General features: G+C 40.2%; 1 protein-coding gene across 1 annotated transcript in view; it reads left to right on the forward strand.

Moving 5' to 3' along the window:
- LOC129765023 (protein cueball) overlaps positions 1-10786 on the forward strand; it is a 41342-nt gene extending 30556 nt beyond the window's left edge. Inside the window, exons 2-4 of the mRNA XM_055764805.1 lie at positions 7496-9017; positions 9079-9349; positions 9416-10786. Of these exons, the coding sequence (XP_055620780.1) occupies positions 7496-9017; positions 9079-9349; positions 9416-9532 (1910 nt within the window). The 3' untranslated portion in view covers positions 9533-10786. The remainder of the gene's footprint in view (positions 1-7495; positions 9018-9078; positions 9350-9415) is intronic.
- The last annotated feature ends 5441 nt before the right edge of the window (positions 10787-16227 follow it).

The following is a 16227-nucleotide window of genomic DNA, read 5'->3' on the forward strand; positions in this document are numbered from 1 at the left end:
GAATTAATTGACTTTAAAAACTGAGTGAAGATGAAGAACACATATTAATAGAGTATCACGTTTTCTGCAAGGAATATTGAACAGTTTTTCTTCTGTTATGAACTTAGTAACAGAAAAGGTTACAATTATGATTTTTTGGGGATATATTGAAATAATTTTAATATTAGTTAAGAAAGAGTAAGTACAGGTCGGACTCGATTATCCGGAATTTTAGACTTTATCATCCGAAGTATTTTGGTTTTGATTTTTTTTATCGAAAATTTTGAATAATTTGTTAATATATTGTAAGTAGGGGTTAGTTATCTAACCCATGAGCATGCAGACTCACCGTAAGCACTCAGGGGCGGCCTAGCGATTAGGATGGCCCGTGTTCCACCGGCGTTTCAAGCGGTTTTTTGCGGCCACCTCAACGCGAACTCGGCACTGTCGTTTCGAGATCCACTGGGATCGCTTTTTGGCACCAGCGATTCCCTATTCGTTTTCTTTTCGCGTTCAACAAATATATTTGACTCACGATCGGTATTCTAAGGCGCACAAGTGGAATAATCCCGCGTTTTTCCAGCACCGATTACAATCGCGTTCTTTCGTCCAACTCTTTGATGCGTCCGTATCTGCCAGAGGTTCAGAACTTAGAGCGCGAGACCTCTTTTTTTCCGCGCCAGGAAGCTTCCGAGTATGACCGTCGGAAGCTTTTTCTGCGTTTTCAAGAGAGAGCCTCAACGCACTCAACGCATTTTGTAACACGTTCGTTTGCGCACGGTGTTTTGGATGGGCAATTTTGAAATAAAACTAGTTTTTTCCCTATCTCCTGTTTTAGTTCCTTTTTTTAAATATTTTTTCTTAATATGTGACAATTCGTTTGTTACAATATTTTATAAATATGATTATTTGAACAAATTTGTACGAAGCTAGATAGAGGAGGGAATGTAAAAGGGGTTGGTCAATACAACTAGTTTCGATTATCTGCAGTAGATTTATATACGTTGGAAATTCCAAGTTTAAATGAATACATCGATTTAATATTTAAACATACCTAATATGATAATTTAATGAAACATGGATGTAGTTAGGATGAGCAGGGTCTGTTTAGTATGTTTTAATTCGGTTATCCACAGTGCATCATATATAATATGATTTTTCGAATAATCATGGATGTAGTAAAAAAAGTAAAAGTTGGGGTAGGAGTGTTGAGATTGTTGCAAACAATACAAAATAAGTGATAAATCTTTGAATCAGCTTGGATAGTCCTTTGATTTATTGGATTCTCAATGTCTATTTAGCATCTTCATATGTTACGATATTATCGCAGAATAGATATAATTTAATTTGATTTTTTTTCTTGCAAATTATTATTTATTTCGGTTTAAAAATAAATTCATGAGTAACGATGTGCATTAGAGTTCCAGTGAGAATGGTCATCTCAAATTTACGAATGGGACTTCCTGAAAAGTATTGATTACCTCGAACAAATACACTATACAACATTTTAGCTCATTCAGACTTTACTTACTATTGTCGTAAAGACGCCAAAGTTTGAGTCTTCCGAAAACCATAAAATCACCGTTAATGCGTTCTTTTACAGTCAACAACGGGATATCAACATTTTCCTTGACTTCACAATGCAATCAGTCGATACCTTGTCCCAAGCCTCGGCCACCCAAAACATAGCATCCCTAACGTTGATTCGGTTAACCATCTCATCGAACTCTTCTTGGCTCCTGGATGCCAAGCTTTTGCTTGTATTTGGACTTGATCATTTCAATAATATTTCGGTTCATGAGCTGTAACAAGGCAATGATTTTTTTTTCGAATTTCAAAACATTACTCCTCCCTCATGGGGCGCTAGTCAATTTGTGGCTAAGATACTGCATTATACAAATAAGTCAGTACAAATCATAGTTATTTTACGTTTACCGGAAGATTTCCTTTTAATTTTTGACGTAGGACTACGTCTAACCGGAAGATATAGGGGGTGAAATGGAAATCTAGGCACTGAACAAGTACGAAAAAATGCAAGATTTGGAACGCTTATAACTCGAGCATTTCTCAATAGATCGCAAAGGTTTTTGCATCAATTGATAGGAAATATATCTACGCATCTATCATAACGAATAACATTTCATTTTTCTTGAGATAAATAATTGAATAATTGTGAAATATCAAGCATTCTCAAAATTCACTATGTGCCCATTTTTGATTGGTCCATTTTGTGCTCCTCAAATCGTACCGACCAAAACGGGCAACCAGAGCAGCAGCGAAATAGAATGAAGCACGATTGGAAAGGAAAAAGAAAAAAATGAACGAAACATTGGTCGCAGTCTCACACATGCGTAATTCTCGAGGCAGCCAGTCAGCTTAAAAATCCCCGCTCCGCTGCCGTAACGATCATTCTCATTCAAACCGTACACCACATCGGTTCGCATCACAACACATCAACAAACCAACCCAAGCACCCATGTCTGGACATGGTAAAGGAGGAAAAGTGAAGGGAAAGGCAAAGTCCCGCTCGAACCGTGTTGATATGGAGTTCCCCGCAAGGGTAGCTAGGCCGAGCGCGTTAGTACCAGTGCACCAGTCGCCGCCGTTATATAGTTTCGGCCGCCGAAGTGATCGAGTTGGCTGGTAAAGCTGCTCGCGACGATAAGAAAAACCGCATTCAGAACAGAACACATCAAGACAACAACAGGCAGTTGCAGCGAGTGGCGAGTGGCAAACGCAATCGCAAAACGGCAGCAGGTAGCAGAAGAAAAAAGTTTGTTCTTTTTACAATCTGCTTTGGTGGCAAATCCAGAACAAGGCGGCATCGAGGGCGTTCGAAATGGTTTTTTTTTCAAAACCACGAGTACTAAGTTTTCTAAAGTGGAACCATTCCATAAAACAAGGCGCTTTTCAGGGCCATTAAACCTTCCAAAAAAAGAGTTTAGGAAATAAAGTTCAATGCGTTCTAAAACATTATCCAAAATAATAATAAAACACAAATTGATGTTTTCATAATTTGTTTGCCAGGATCTGATGAGTATGTGAATTTGGCAGTAGTTCTGAGCTTATTGATAGTTGGGGACTTTCAAGATTATTTAATTTTCACCAACTCTTAAATTGTTTCCAGATTGAAAGTACAGTAATTTACAATTAGTTCGACATTTAGCTAATTGGACGGACATGTAATGCGACTTATTTAGTTGTACATTTTTGTAAACATAGAGATCCAAATTATGACCGCACATTGAAAGTCGACACTGTACCACTGTCATCGCAAATGTTCAATTACAGGTTCAAATCGCCTCCAATGCGACACTGAGTGGCGCTTCGGTACGTTGCATTGAATGTAATTTACTGTAAAATATGTCACAAGCTGGATGGGAAGAAATTTTCCAACTGTGAAAGATGAGGCGAGTGGCAAATGCAATCGCTAAACAGAAAGGTTTAGCCGAACAAGATGGGGATATCGAGTGACAACAAAACAATAAACTCTTTAGATTGAAGATAATTTTGTGATCCTGAAAAGGACCCTTTTCAGCCTGCATGTGAATCCAACGAGCGAACAAATCGTAATGAATGTATTTTTTTTGCCATCGCTCCCTTTTAACGCTCATTCGTTCGTCTCGTTGGACTCGCCCCTCTGGCTGAGTCTGCCGATTTGTCTCTATCCTGTGAGTGTGTACCGCTAGAGTATAAAACACGCGGACCCCAAAAAAATATCTTATTTTCTTTCAAACCGTAAACCCGTGTGGTTGTACGGCATCGGCACCGTGGACGTAACAAAGGAGGACAAGTTAAGGAAAAGGCAAAGTCTCACTCGAACCGTGCAGGTCTCCAGTTCTCTGTTGGTCGCATTCACTGATTGCTCCGCAAGGGTAACTAGGCCGAACGGATTGGTGCCGGAGCACCAGTATACCTAACAGCGATTATAGAGTTTCGGCCGTCGGAGTGCTCGAGTTGGCTTGCAAAGCTGCTCACGACAATCAGAAAACCCGCATCAAGAACAGAGCAGCTTCGGTTCGGCGCTCATCAAGGCAACAATTAGTTTCAGTGAGTGGCAAACTGCTTCTCCGGCACGTCGCATTAAATGTAATTTACTGAACAATATGTCACAAGCTGGATAGGAAGAAATTTTCCAACTGTGAAAGCTGTGGCGAGTGGCAAACGTAATAGCTAAACAGGAAGGTTTAACCGAACAAGATGGGAATATCGAGTGATAACAAAAACACAACACCAAAGGTTCTTTTCAACCCTCAACATATTCATAAAGAGTAAACAGTAAACTAATCCATTTTTCAGGTAGATAGGTAGGTATTCACGTAGGAGAAGAAAATAAAACAATATATTTAAAATATATATTTAATAAAAGCTGTCCCCTTTGTATAGTCCTACGTCACTCCGGTTATGTCCCTGACATTACCCACCCGTCTTTTTTTTATAATTCAATTATCTGGAAAAGCAAGTAATCAACTACCCATCCCCTCTTAGATGGTGCCTACACACGCTACTAATGATAAATCATTTATTTTTGATACAAGTTTATTTCAATAAGTGCGATCGTTTGCCCCATAGGCTGCGAATTTGTGCCGAAAAGTCCGCATTTGACAATTTGTATTATAATAAATATTGGACAAGCAAAACTCGAAGTATTTATAAATTGCGTTTCGAAGGTTATATATAGTTACTATTTGGTGAGCAAACTGAACCCTATTGGCTTTCCTTTTAAAAGTTATTAGACGACAACTGTTAGGTGCTAAGCCTGCGAGCATTAGCACATCGAAAAGTTATGTTTTCATCGCATCGCATTTTTGTCTTGCGATTCAATCCTTTTCTGAGAGCGACACCACTCTATCACAAAGCGAATCGATCCAAAGCTCCGAGGCTAAGCACCTAATCGGATCAGGAAACGAAAGTAAAGCGCCGGCAGAAACTAACGAACGAATCATAAAATGATACAAGCGAGCATCGATGAACACGCGCTCAGATACCAAACGATAACTCTCACGCTGTGTTCATTCAGTGTTTTCGTTGACACGTCAGTTTTCTGTTTCATGAGTGATTTAAAACATATTATTGTGTGCGTTGAATGAATCAAATAAGAGAATGTAACGAGCGCTCGTTGATACGATTGGAACCATCCTCTTCTTCGACGGTGTGTAGTGTAGGATTGGGCGATCTTGGATCGATTTTCAGAAGATCGATTTTTTCTATTTCGATTTCCGATTTTTTGGATCGATTCTTTTTGTACCCGAAAAAAAAGTAAAGATCGATTTTTTTCTTTCGATTTTTTCGATCTTAGTTTTTAGTGAACATTGATTTTAATCTCAACACCTGACAAATTTTATAATCATAATGTCAACGTTTGTATCGCTTTCGAGGATGTCAAATTAGTGATAGTGAATCTAGGTGAAGCTGTGTGTATGTTTGATTTAGGATTGGGCGATATTAGATCCATATTCAGAAGATTATTTTTTTTCGATTTTTGTCCTTCCGATTTTTTTTTATCTAAGACAAACTTTTTCTTAGATTTGTTTTTCAATATACATCGGTTTTAATCTCACCAAAGATCATCTGACAAATTTTATGAACATAATGACAACCGCCATTATGTTCACGTTTGACCGCTTTGGAGCGCTTCATTTGGCTTGCTAACAAAGACACTTTGATCATATTTCGATTTAATTCCGTACAAATTCTCAGGATCAGAACTAGCGACAGCTAATAATGGTTGTTGTTGAGTTTCTAATGATACTTTTTTAATTAATTTATTTAATACAATGATTCCATGATGGTACAAGACGAATGCTCTGGGAAATGCTTTTCCTTGGAGATCTAATTATTTTTGCGGGTTTCATGTTGAGAAGCTGAGTCAGAGTCATGAAATTTTTATTCGATGTTTGAAGGCAAGACGATACTCGTATAATATAAGTAGATAAATTGGAAAAAAATGCTTTCGGGTTTTAAGGATCGGTTTGGCAAAGATCGATTCTTTTGTACCGATTTAATCAGTGAATCGATCCATACACCGTTTAGATTCGTCCAGATCGATCTTTTTATAAAGATCGCCCAATCCTAGTGTGTAGCTAATGCGGATGAAATTGCATTGCCGTTTCGCAATGTCTTCCATTCTTGCATCGAGCTGTGCGTTTCTACGTTTGTGAAATCAACATTAGGTCTGAGAGATGTCCGCTCGTTGTGTTGCACTTACTTACTCCTCGCTCGCAACTGTGGTTTCATTTCATTCCATCTGTGGAAAAAAACTCTACTCCATACTCCTCCTTCCTATGTTCGCCAGCAACGGTGTTGCTCCGATGACCACCAAACAAGAAGTGGTGTGGGTTCAAATCGTGGATGGTTCATTTTTACCAAATAAGTTGGAAACGGGCAGAAAGAAATGTATTAGTTGCTCGTTATTAACGGTACGGGTACGGGAAGCACACAAATCGGGAGATCAAATGTATGGAAAAATGGGAATGCTTCCAGTTTTCATTAATTTAAAACGTTTAGGGATTAAGGAATTGTAATGAATTTCCAATTCGATCGATATGCAAATCATCAGAATCCGTTCGCTGTGAAAATAGTTATTAATGTTAACTTTATTTCATAAAAACGTTTTCTACGTCTTTAATAAAAACGGAATTCCAGAATAATAATAAATTTATCACATTGTCAATATCTACCTAGGAAAACGTGTGTTTATAGCGGTTTGAATGTATTTGATTAGCAGGTTTATTGTTTGTTTAACCCGGAAATGTTGGTCATAATCATCTCGTGTTAGAGAGATTAACGGTGTTGAGCTTATAATCAATTCATTTCTCAATCAAATGGTTTTAGAAAATATGCAAGCAGCAGTTTGAGAAGGCGAAGTTTCTATATGCAACATAGCTGAGCCATAAAGAAGAAGGAAGTAGTCAAATCAACTTTCCGTCTCGTGGAGGCGATCTGGCGTAGTGGTAACATCCATGCCTCTCACGCTCAAGGTCACGAGTTCAATTCTCACTCCCGACATTCTTCCAAAAATGGAAGTAGAAGTGACGAACCAGCCAAATGAGTTGAAAGTCACTATAATACAGATAAAAAAAAAAAAAAAAAAAAAAAAAAACTTTCCGTCTGCCTAGGCACGAGTGTTTTTATCAGCTGCAGCTAATCCAAACGTAGGCATATCTGTAATACGTTTCACACTTTCTCTTCTACTTCGATTTCTTCTAATATTCGTGGATGCCTACGTGACTTCGTGAGACGGCAATCTGACGCCTCTATGCTATAAATTCCAGAAGCAACCTGACACTCTGTGGAAAAACAAAATACTTGTATCTGTTAATAAACTCCATCGACGATCGACTGCCGGCGCGCTGTGTTTAGATGTTGCGAAATATGCCGGCATTTTGCTCATCTTATCACTCGCGTGTTATTTTTCACTGAGATAAGCGTTTTCGCACGTACATATATGCTTTTTGTTTTGAGCCCCCTCACTTATCTATACTCGTCATCTCTCTATCCTTTCGTCATCGTGTAGATGCCGTTATAACCACAGACAGCGGAATTTTGTTCTTCGATCGAAACTGGACGCAGATCTCATCGGGTGGTCACCAGTTCCAGCACATATCCGCGTTCGCCTATGATGAAGTGAAAAGAAAAATCTATTTCAGCGACCGTAATAACTCAGCCTTTCGGCTGTTTTCGCTCGATGTAAATCCCCACGAGGAGTATCATAAAATTACAAAGCTACTGCCAAAGTCGGACGAAACGGCTTACATTACGGGGTTGGCGTTCGATCATCTCGACCGGAAGCTGTACTGGACTGAGAAAGGTACGCACTCCGTTTACTCGGTTGAGGTTGACAGAATAGGAGTTGACAAGAATGATAGCCGAAGGCTCATAAATTTAGTAGCAACGGTAGAAGAGGACCACGATCTAGCTGCATTGAGTATCGATGAGTGTAACAGGTACCTTTACTGGACCAACAGTTTCCTGAGATCTTCCAATATTGTCAAAGCAACGATGAATGGTTCGATAGTGAAATATCATACGGAAGATGTGTATCAACCGAAAGGGATTACCATTGACTATTATAGCAATCGCATCTACTGGGTGGAGAAAAAGTACGGCAGAGCATTTACTATTCAGAGTGCCAACTTAGAAGTGGAAGATCAGCGAACCTTCCTCACTGGCATGGATAAAGTTCCAACACACGTATCCTTGGACAATGATTTCCTATATTGGATCGATCAGACAGATGGAGAAGTGCACCAAACACTGAAATCCAATCCGAACGCAAGTCGTGTTGTTTTCAGGGGTAATCGTCCGTCAGCCGTCATTATAAGATCGAGCCTTTTGTTAGAATTTCAAAAGAACAACCCCAGTTGTAAAAGTGTTACCTCCAAAATTATTGACAATGTAAGACGAGATACCGCAGGAGAACAGCCCCAAGCCGACAAACCCAGTCAGGCTAAGGCAGAGATGATCATTTGCTTGAATAATGGCATTCTGAACCACAACACGAATAGTTGCATCTGTATGCCTGAATATCAGGGTAATTTTTGTGAGATACCGATTTGCAACAATTTCTGCGTTCACGGCGAATGTGTTGTGGGCACCGATAGTCGGCCGATGTGTAAGTGTAATGCGAAGTTCGAAGGTGAACGGTGTGATCGCAATAAATGCGATGGATACTGTCTCAATAACGGACATTGCAAATTTACCTCTTCCGGTGCGACGTCTTGCGACTGTCCGAAAAGTTTCACTGGTGCTCGATGCGAATTGGCAATCTGTACATCGGACTATTGCTACAACGGCGAATGTTTCGTGGAAGGTGGCGTCCCTAAATGCAAATGTAGTGCAGGCTATCAGGGAAAACGCTGCGAGGAGTATACTTGCAATAATTACTGTCTCAACGATGGAAAATGTGTACTTAACAACAATACGATGCTGGTCGAGTGTCGCTGTATAGAAGACTATACTGGGAAGAGATGTGAAATTCCTAAACAGTTCTGTTCGCTCGATAATGGTAACTCAGAACTGAGACAGTATTGCGAGGGGTAAGATTCGTTGGTTTAAAGTATAAAAATTCCCGCTCACGCGCTTTGTTTTATCGTACAGAGTTGTTGTCACCCCACATCATATGGAGCCCCAAGTTACCTACTGCAAAAACTCATTCAACCGCACTGTCGTGTACGCATCGCTTGCATTCACTGCGTCCCTGTTCATACTGATGGTTATCTTCTGGATGGTGCGACGATTTTACGAAGGAGGAAGGCCTCGTATCACCAAGCGGTTCAAAGTCACTAACCATACACCAATGACGTCTCGTCCAGCAACACAGTGTGAGATTACGATAGAGAACTGCTGCAACATGAATGTTTGTGAAACGGTAACTGGCTTGATGGTTTTGCGTTTTTTGAATAATCAAATAATCCCATTTTAATGTAATTTCCAGCCCTGCTTCGACACCAAACTACTACAAAAGTCGAAAACTGATGACAAACAGTATCTACTGGATGACATCGAGAGCATAGCCGGTTCCTATCGTAAGCTTCCCAGTGACAAAAAATAGCTCTTACTACCTGTAACTGGAACGGCCTCCAGCAATGGTGTTATCGAAAAGTGGTTCACACTACTCTCTATAGCGGCAGCTGTAAAAGTGCGATTAAAGAGAAAACTAGCGTAATGATTATGATAAATCATTTGCATAAAACTGAAATCTCTCCAAACTTTAGCAATAATTTGTAGATAGGCAGAGCTAACTTATGTGATTAGTTGTAGGAATAATTTTCGGTTCTAGCTTGTGTTAGAGCTCTGGGCAAGTTCGTTCGATTGCAAGTTCACATCGCTTGTGGCTTGCGGTAGGGAATTGTTTATCACTATATTCTTAGTTCATTTTTACCAGTACACCTGAGGTGTATACTTTAGTACCAATGGGGAATTAGGATAGTTTCACTGATATTTATTACATTTTCTGAGCTGCTGTGGAATGAATGCTAAACATTCATGAATAGAGATGATGATCAATTATTTGGTCATGCCAAACAGTAAAAAATCCACCAATCTACGGAATAGATACTTGACGTGCAGAAGAATAAGTTACAAAGCAGGATTACCATAAATGCCATACCAAAGATGTTCAACATCGACCATACTTAAAACTGATCGAAAGATATTCAACACACAGACACGAACAAAACACACAATAAAACAGAATAAACCTTGCATGAGATATGAGTTCCAGTTGATTTCGCACAAATGTTTGTGCCAACTTCAGTTGACTCGATGGTTCCTTTAGTTCGTAATACAGCGTTAGTTTTACTTTGGTACCTACAAATCCGTTCATTCAGAGACGCAGAAATATCTAATTGATGTTCATAGTTTCGGGATAAATCAACACACAAGTGCAAATATCGTGAACGAACCTGTACAGATTTCCGGTAAACACAACGGAAACTCTAGAATATTCAATACAATCCAATATGCAATATCACTGCTATGCTCTAGTTTGAAGGCTTTATCATTGTCTATTCACTTGTTTTGTTTTTTAGTTCATTTATAGTACTTAGAAGAATATGCTTTTAGAGGAAAACTTAATCAGCGTTAAAAGAACAAATGCAAACATGCAACAAATTCAAACAAGGCTGAGGTTGGAAAAGTACTTTAGTAGTTTTTATACCATGAAAAAGAGAACGATAAAGACTTTATACTTAATATCCACATGAGATTTGTGATATTGATATAAATTTTAAACTAATGATTCATCGGATGAATCCTGTAAGTAAATAGTTTGAAAAACGAAATTATATTTATGTGGGATATGTGTACGGTGTACATGAATCGATGAAGAACACATTCGAGCAGTTTTTGATCCGAAAATCCTAAGTTTCAATTTCGTCTCATACTCATGAATCATCAATTTGACAACTCTTAACCTTCAAGGGTGATTGGCTGGTGACCGTTCAATGAAAGAATGTGCAGACTGAGGACACGAGGCCAACATCAGCATTATCAACGTTCACAGTCCCCATCTAGCTAGCACCCATGAAGATAAAGAAGAATTCTATGCGCAGCTAGAGCGTGAATACGATCACTATCCAAAACAAGAGCAGTTCAGACCGGTAATTGGTAGGTTCAGCGCCCAACCGCGAACCAACGAAAATGGCTTTAGATTTATCGACTTCGCTGTCTCCAAGAACATGGTCATACGTAGCACCTTCTTCCAGCATAGCCTCCAGTACCGTTACACCTGGAGATCACCTCACTTCTAGGATATCATCGACTTCAGAACCAATCGTGGCGCTAACATCGATTCAGACCACTACCTGGTGGTTGTGAAACTGTGTTCTGAACCGTAGGTCTTCAATAACATAAGACGTCAGCGCTCATCACGATACAGACTGAAGAGAAGGCAGCAAACATATCTCCTTCGGGAAAAAGCGCCGCCTGGAAGAGAAAGAGTGTGAGGAGAGGGAGCTGCTCTATCGTTCTCGATAATCGCGGAAGTTCTATACAGAAACAAGGAAGGATGGATCTTGACGAACGAATGCGAGGTGATCGAAAGATGGAGGCAGCACTACGATGAACACATGAACAGCGCGCAGACAGGAAACCAAGTCGGCGAAACCAAGGTTAAGGAGGCCATCAATCAGCTAAAGAACCGCAAAGCAGCTGGTAAGGATGGTCTCGAGAAAACTTGTAGAGTGTATGCCGATTGATAGTCAGGATCTGGGACACAGAAAAGCTATCGGAGGAGCGGAAGGACGGGGATAGTATACATACTTGCCTCACACCAGCGACCACCCGGATCGGGGCGGACAAGGCTTAATTATGCAGGACTCTGCACGTGAAAGTTTAGTACTGCGCTTCGATGAGGTTGACGATTTTATCTGGGAGCGTGACAATATGGTCCGGCGCGGAATCCTGCCTGCTGCCGTCGGAGAGTCGCGTCGATCTTCTCCTGTATCCGTTCTAGGATAACTTTGCATAGAACTTTCGGAACAAGACATGATGTCTCGCCAATTGTCGCACATAGTCATATCCTCCTTCTTGGGGACCTTCACTAAGACGCCCTGCATTCAGTCGGCCGGAAATGTCGCGGTGTCCCAGATATTCGAGAATAGTTGATGCAGCACTGTGCGGAGAGCATAGGGTCAGCTTTGAGCATCTCTGCTGATATGCGATGGACTTCATACACCGGATGGCTGTTTCGATCACGTGCGCCGAACCCTTGGCGGATCCTGCCGATGGCTGATTAGACGTCGGAACTTGAAGAAGTTGTTCGAAGTGCTCAAACCAGCTGGTCAGTGGGGTCGGTGAGTAACTTTCCGGTCGTGTCTTTCATCCTAGCTCCGCTCAGGCGTCCTTAGATATCGTATAGGATGTGCATTAGGGTGGCAATGGATGTATGGGAAAAAATTCATCATCGAATTTCAAAAACCGACCATGTACATTTTGTTTATTGGTACAAAAAAAAATGACCTGTGCAAAATTTCAGCTCAATCGGACATTACTTAGGGGTGCCTCAAAGCACTCAGAGTTTTGATTTTTTCATTTTGTGTATTGGTACAAAAAAATGACCTGTGCAAAATTTCAGCTCAATCGGACATGACTTAGGGGTACCTCAAAGCACTCAGAGTTTTGATTTTTTCATCCTCGAAAATATTCCAAGTAAAGGAAATTTGGAAAATCGTTTTTTTTTTCGATGCCAAATGATATTAAATTGCATGAAACATGAAGATCTGGTGTCATCTCGAAAAAAAATTTTTGGCCAAAAATCGACCTTTTGGGACTTAGCCTGAGAGCAGTCTCCAGTAACAAACGCAGCGCTGCGGTTGAGTTTAATTTTCATCAGCGCGCGCTCAAAGAAAACTCGTATTCTCTCTTGGTGCAAAGCATATAAACAACAGCGCGCCCCCATTTAAACCGTATACGCTTGTTGGAAGTAAAACAGGAAGTGGGTATAACCGCAAGGGTGACGTAGGTCTATCATTGATTTAGAGATCATTTGTTTGAAGTTGAATCTAAATCCATTCTGAATGAATGAATAAATGAATGTTTGGGGGACTTCAAATACGAGAGCGTTACGTTGGAGGCTCAAGGTCTTATGCTTCCAATATTGGATACAAAAAACCTTGTTCTGAAGAATAATCTTCAGAAGCTTTCCTGCTAACTGCACTTGATTGACAAATCACAAAACCAAATGTATGTGGTCGCAGTATTATATGGATAGAAAACATTAAAATAAACTCGCTTGAATGTAATTTTCAATTCCAAGGGGAACTGGCAGATTATTTTTCAGCAACGATCATTTCTTTCCAGGTTTCTTCTCGATAACCAGCAAACGAAAAGAGTTGCGCGCGTGTATGTGTGTGAGTGTGTGTGTGGCGGCTGCTTCGATGTCTTCCCGAGGAACAGTATTTCGATGCTGATACTCTCTTGGTCACCTTCTCTTCTCCTTCTAATCGATCGGCTTTTCTGCGCTCCCTCACAGTTAAAACAAACTGATTGCATTTCAGGTCAGGTCAGGCCAGGTAATGAATCCCTCGATCCCTCGCCGTTCAGCTCGTTCAGTAACGTTGTCGTCTTGTCGATGTCCTCAGGCGTGCACAAATTACGTAACGCTAAAAATCCGGATTTATAGCGATGAATTTCACGCAAAGTTCCCGGTCGATAACGATGTGGCTTCTTCACCTATCCTGCGACTGGTACGCTTATCCGAGCTGCTTTCGTGTGCCTTACCACCGAAAGACTAACGAGCTGTCTGCTTGGTCCCAAACAAACGAGTCCTCACGGTGCGAGAGTAGAGTAAGAAATGAACGAAAGCAAAGGAAGCGTTATTTTATAAACCATAAAAGTATAGAATCTAAACCCCATCTTTATTATATTCGTTGCTTCCCCTGAGAGAGAAACGAATAACATCGAAGTAAGTATACAGTAATGTATTTGAATCCGGACACTTTGTGTTACATTGATTACCATACCGCAGCCACAACATTTTCTGCATGTTGAATTAATGCGATTAATTAGTAACTAAAGTCTGCTTCATTTAATATTGGAACACAAACAATTGCGTGTAGTTCAGTCATTTATTAACGAATTCATAATTTGTTTTGCATACAAATGTAGCATTTTCTTTACTCTTTCATAAAAAAAAATTAAAAAAATTATTCATTGCTGTTTCGAAGAAATTCTCGTACTTTTCCCGTAATACGGCACATTAGGCGGCGCACACCCTTTTCGTCCGCCGTTTTGGCGATTTGATTCCACCAGTTCTTCATTTGAGTCATGTTCCTAACAAGTTTTCCCTTTGCCTTAAGCCTCCGCTTCGTGATTGCCCAGTATTTCTCTATCGGCCGGAACTGGGGGAAGTTTGGGGGGTTGAGGTCCTTCGGTATTACGCTGACCCCGTTCGTTGCGTACCATTCCATAACCGTTTTGCTGTAATGGCAGCTTGCGAGGTTCGGCCAAAACATTACTGGACGGTCGTGGGCACGAATAAACGGCAGAATCCGTTTCTGTAGGCACTCTTTTTTGTAGACTTCTGATGTCATTGTCTTGTCAGTGAGAAAGACTTTGGTTTTCTGTCCACAACTGCATATCCCCTGCCAAATCATGTACTTGCGGGCGAATTTATCCGCAAACACGAACTTAAATTTTGCAGGTACATCCCCCCGAGCCGTCGCCAAATAAAATTTTTGACCTGGGATTTGCCCAAAGTCCGCCTTCACGTAGGTCTCATCGTCCATCAGAATACATCCGTCGAACTTGGTCAGCACTTGGTCGTACAGCTTTCGAGCACGGATTCTGGCCACATTGTTCTGCTTCAGCGTCCGATTTGGCTGTTTGCTGGCTCGGAATGGCCTTATTCCTTCCCGGAGACGAATTCGTCGCACCGTACCAATGACACACAAATATCGAGATTACAGCGCTTGCAGAATAAAATAATGCGATTGATTCTAAAATGTAATAGGTTCACTTCCTCATCTTTGATGCTGGACGCTCTGCAATGGTTATCCGTGAAGCAAAGAATTGTTTATTTAACTATGGTGTTCATTTTTAAAGTAGTAAACGGTTTGCTGCCTCGATATTTGAGTGATCGAGTTGAAAGAGGAAGTGATTTTCATAGATATAACACTAGAAACGCGAATGAATTAAGAACACCTCATTTCTTGTCATGTGCTTCACAAAATTCGTTGTATTTCAAAGGAATAAATGTTTTCAACTCGATGCCAAGACATATTAAATGCGCAACGACACTAACAGAATTCAAGAGGCACTGTATTTCACACATTAAAGCTGTATTTTCTTAACAGCCGAATAATGTTTTTTCTTATTTTTGACGAATTATAGTCAAAAATAAGAAAAAACGAAGTTTTATACGAACGGATAACTTTGTGTGGACAGTTTATTGTAGATTTTATTTATATATTTTTTTTAATGAAAACTTTATCTGACGAAGTTTTTTTAACGGACTATATGTGGAATTTGTTTTTTTTTCAATATTATTTGTTTTTTAAATTTGTATTTATCAGTATTATGTCTGTCATGATCTTGGTGATGATGGACTATTTTTATTTTTCATTTTGTTGTTTTCTTATGTATTAGTTTAAAAAAAATAAAAGTAGTCTACATAAGTTTGAGCCTCGCGCGCGTCTCACAGATATAAAGGATATAAAATAAAAGTTTTTGTGAGAGCCGGTCTAGGATTTTTCCGTAATGGAAAATTTCTCGACTTCTCTGGATGGGGATAGTCATTGTCTGTCCAAAACTAGGCTGGCGGTTGGACTCGTGCTCTGGTGGACCAATTGGCTGCAAGGGCCTCGTCGGGACCGTATCGGCTCAGTGGAGGATGAGACTGAGTATTGGCTTCTCTTTTGATAATGTAATAAAATAACATTTTTTGAATTTATATCTGTAGGTAAAATCAGTTCGTTTTTTTTTTGGTAAACTGATTTCAAAGCTAAGAAAAAAGTTAATATCTTCTAGATAACTCGTCTTGCTCAAACCTCTGTAGGGGAAGGTGGCGGGACCATCATCATCATCAAAAAATTAATACTGTGAGCGGCCTGGAACTTATTGGCCAAATCGCGGTCTGAAAGATTGGGATTCCTCTTGACGGCCTTGATGACTTTCCCACGCAGTTTCCGGTCGACAGTTCCACTCCGACGCTTCGAATGCGGCTTCCGAGCCGTCGTCAATGTTTCCTTGTACTGCTTGATAACACGCCATACGGTATTTCTGGGCATTTTAAGCTGTTTAGCTAGC

The sequence above is a fragment of the Toxorhynchites rutilus genome, chromosome 2 (genome assembly GCF_029784135.1).
Source record: "Toxorhynchites rutilus septentrionalis strain SRP chromosome 2, ASM2978413v1, whole genome shotgun sequence".
NCBI lineage: Eukaryota > Metazoa > Arthropoda > Insecta > Diptera > Culicidae > Toxorhynchites > Toxorhynchites rutilus.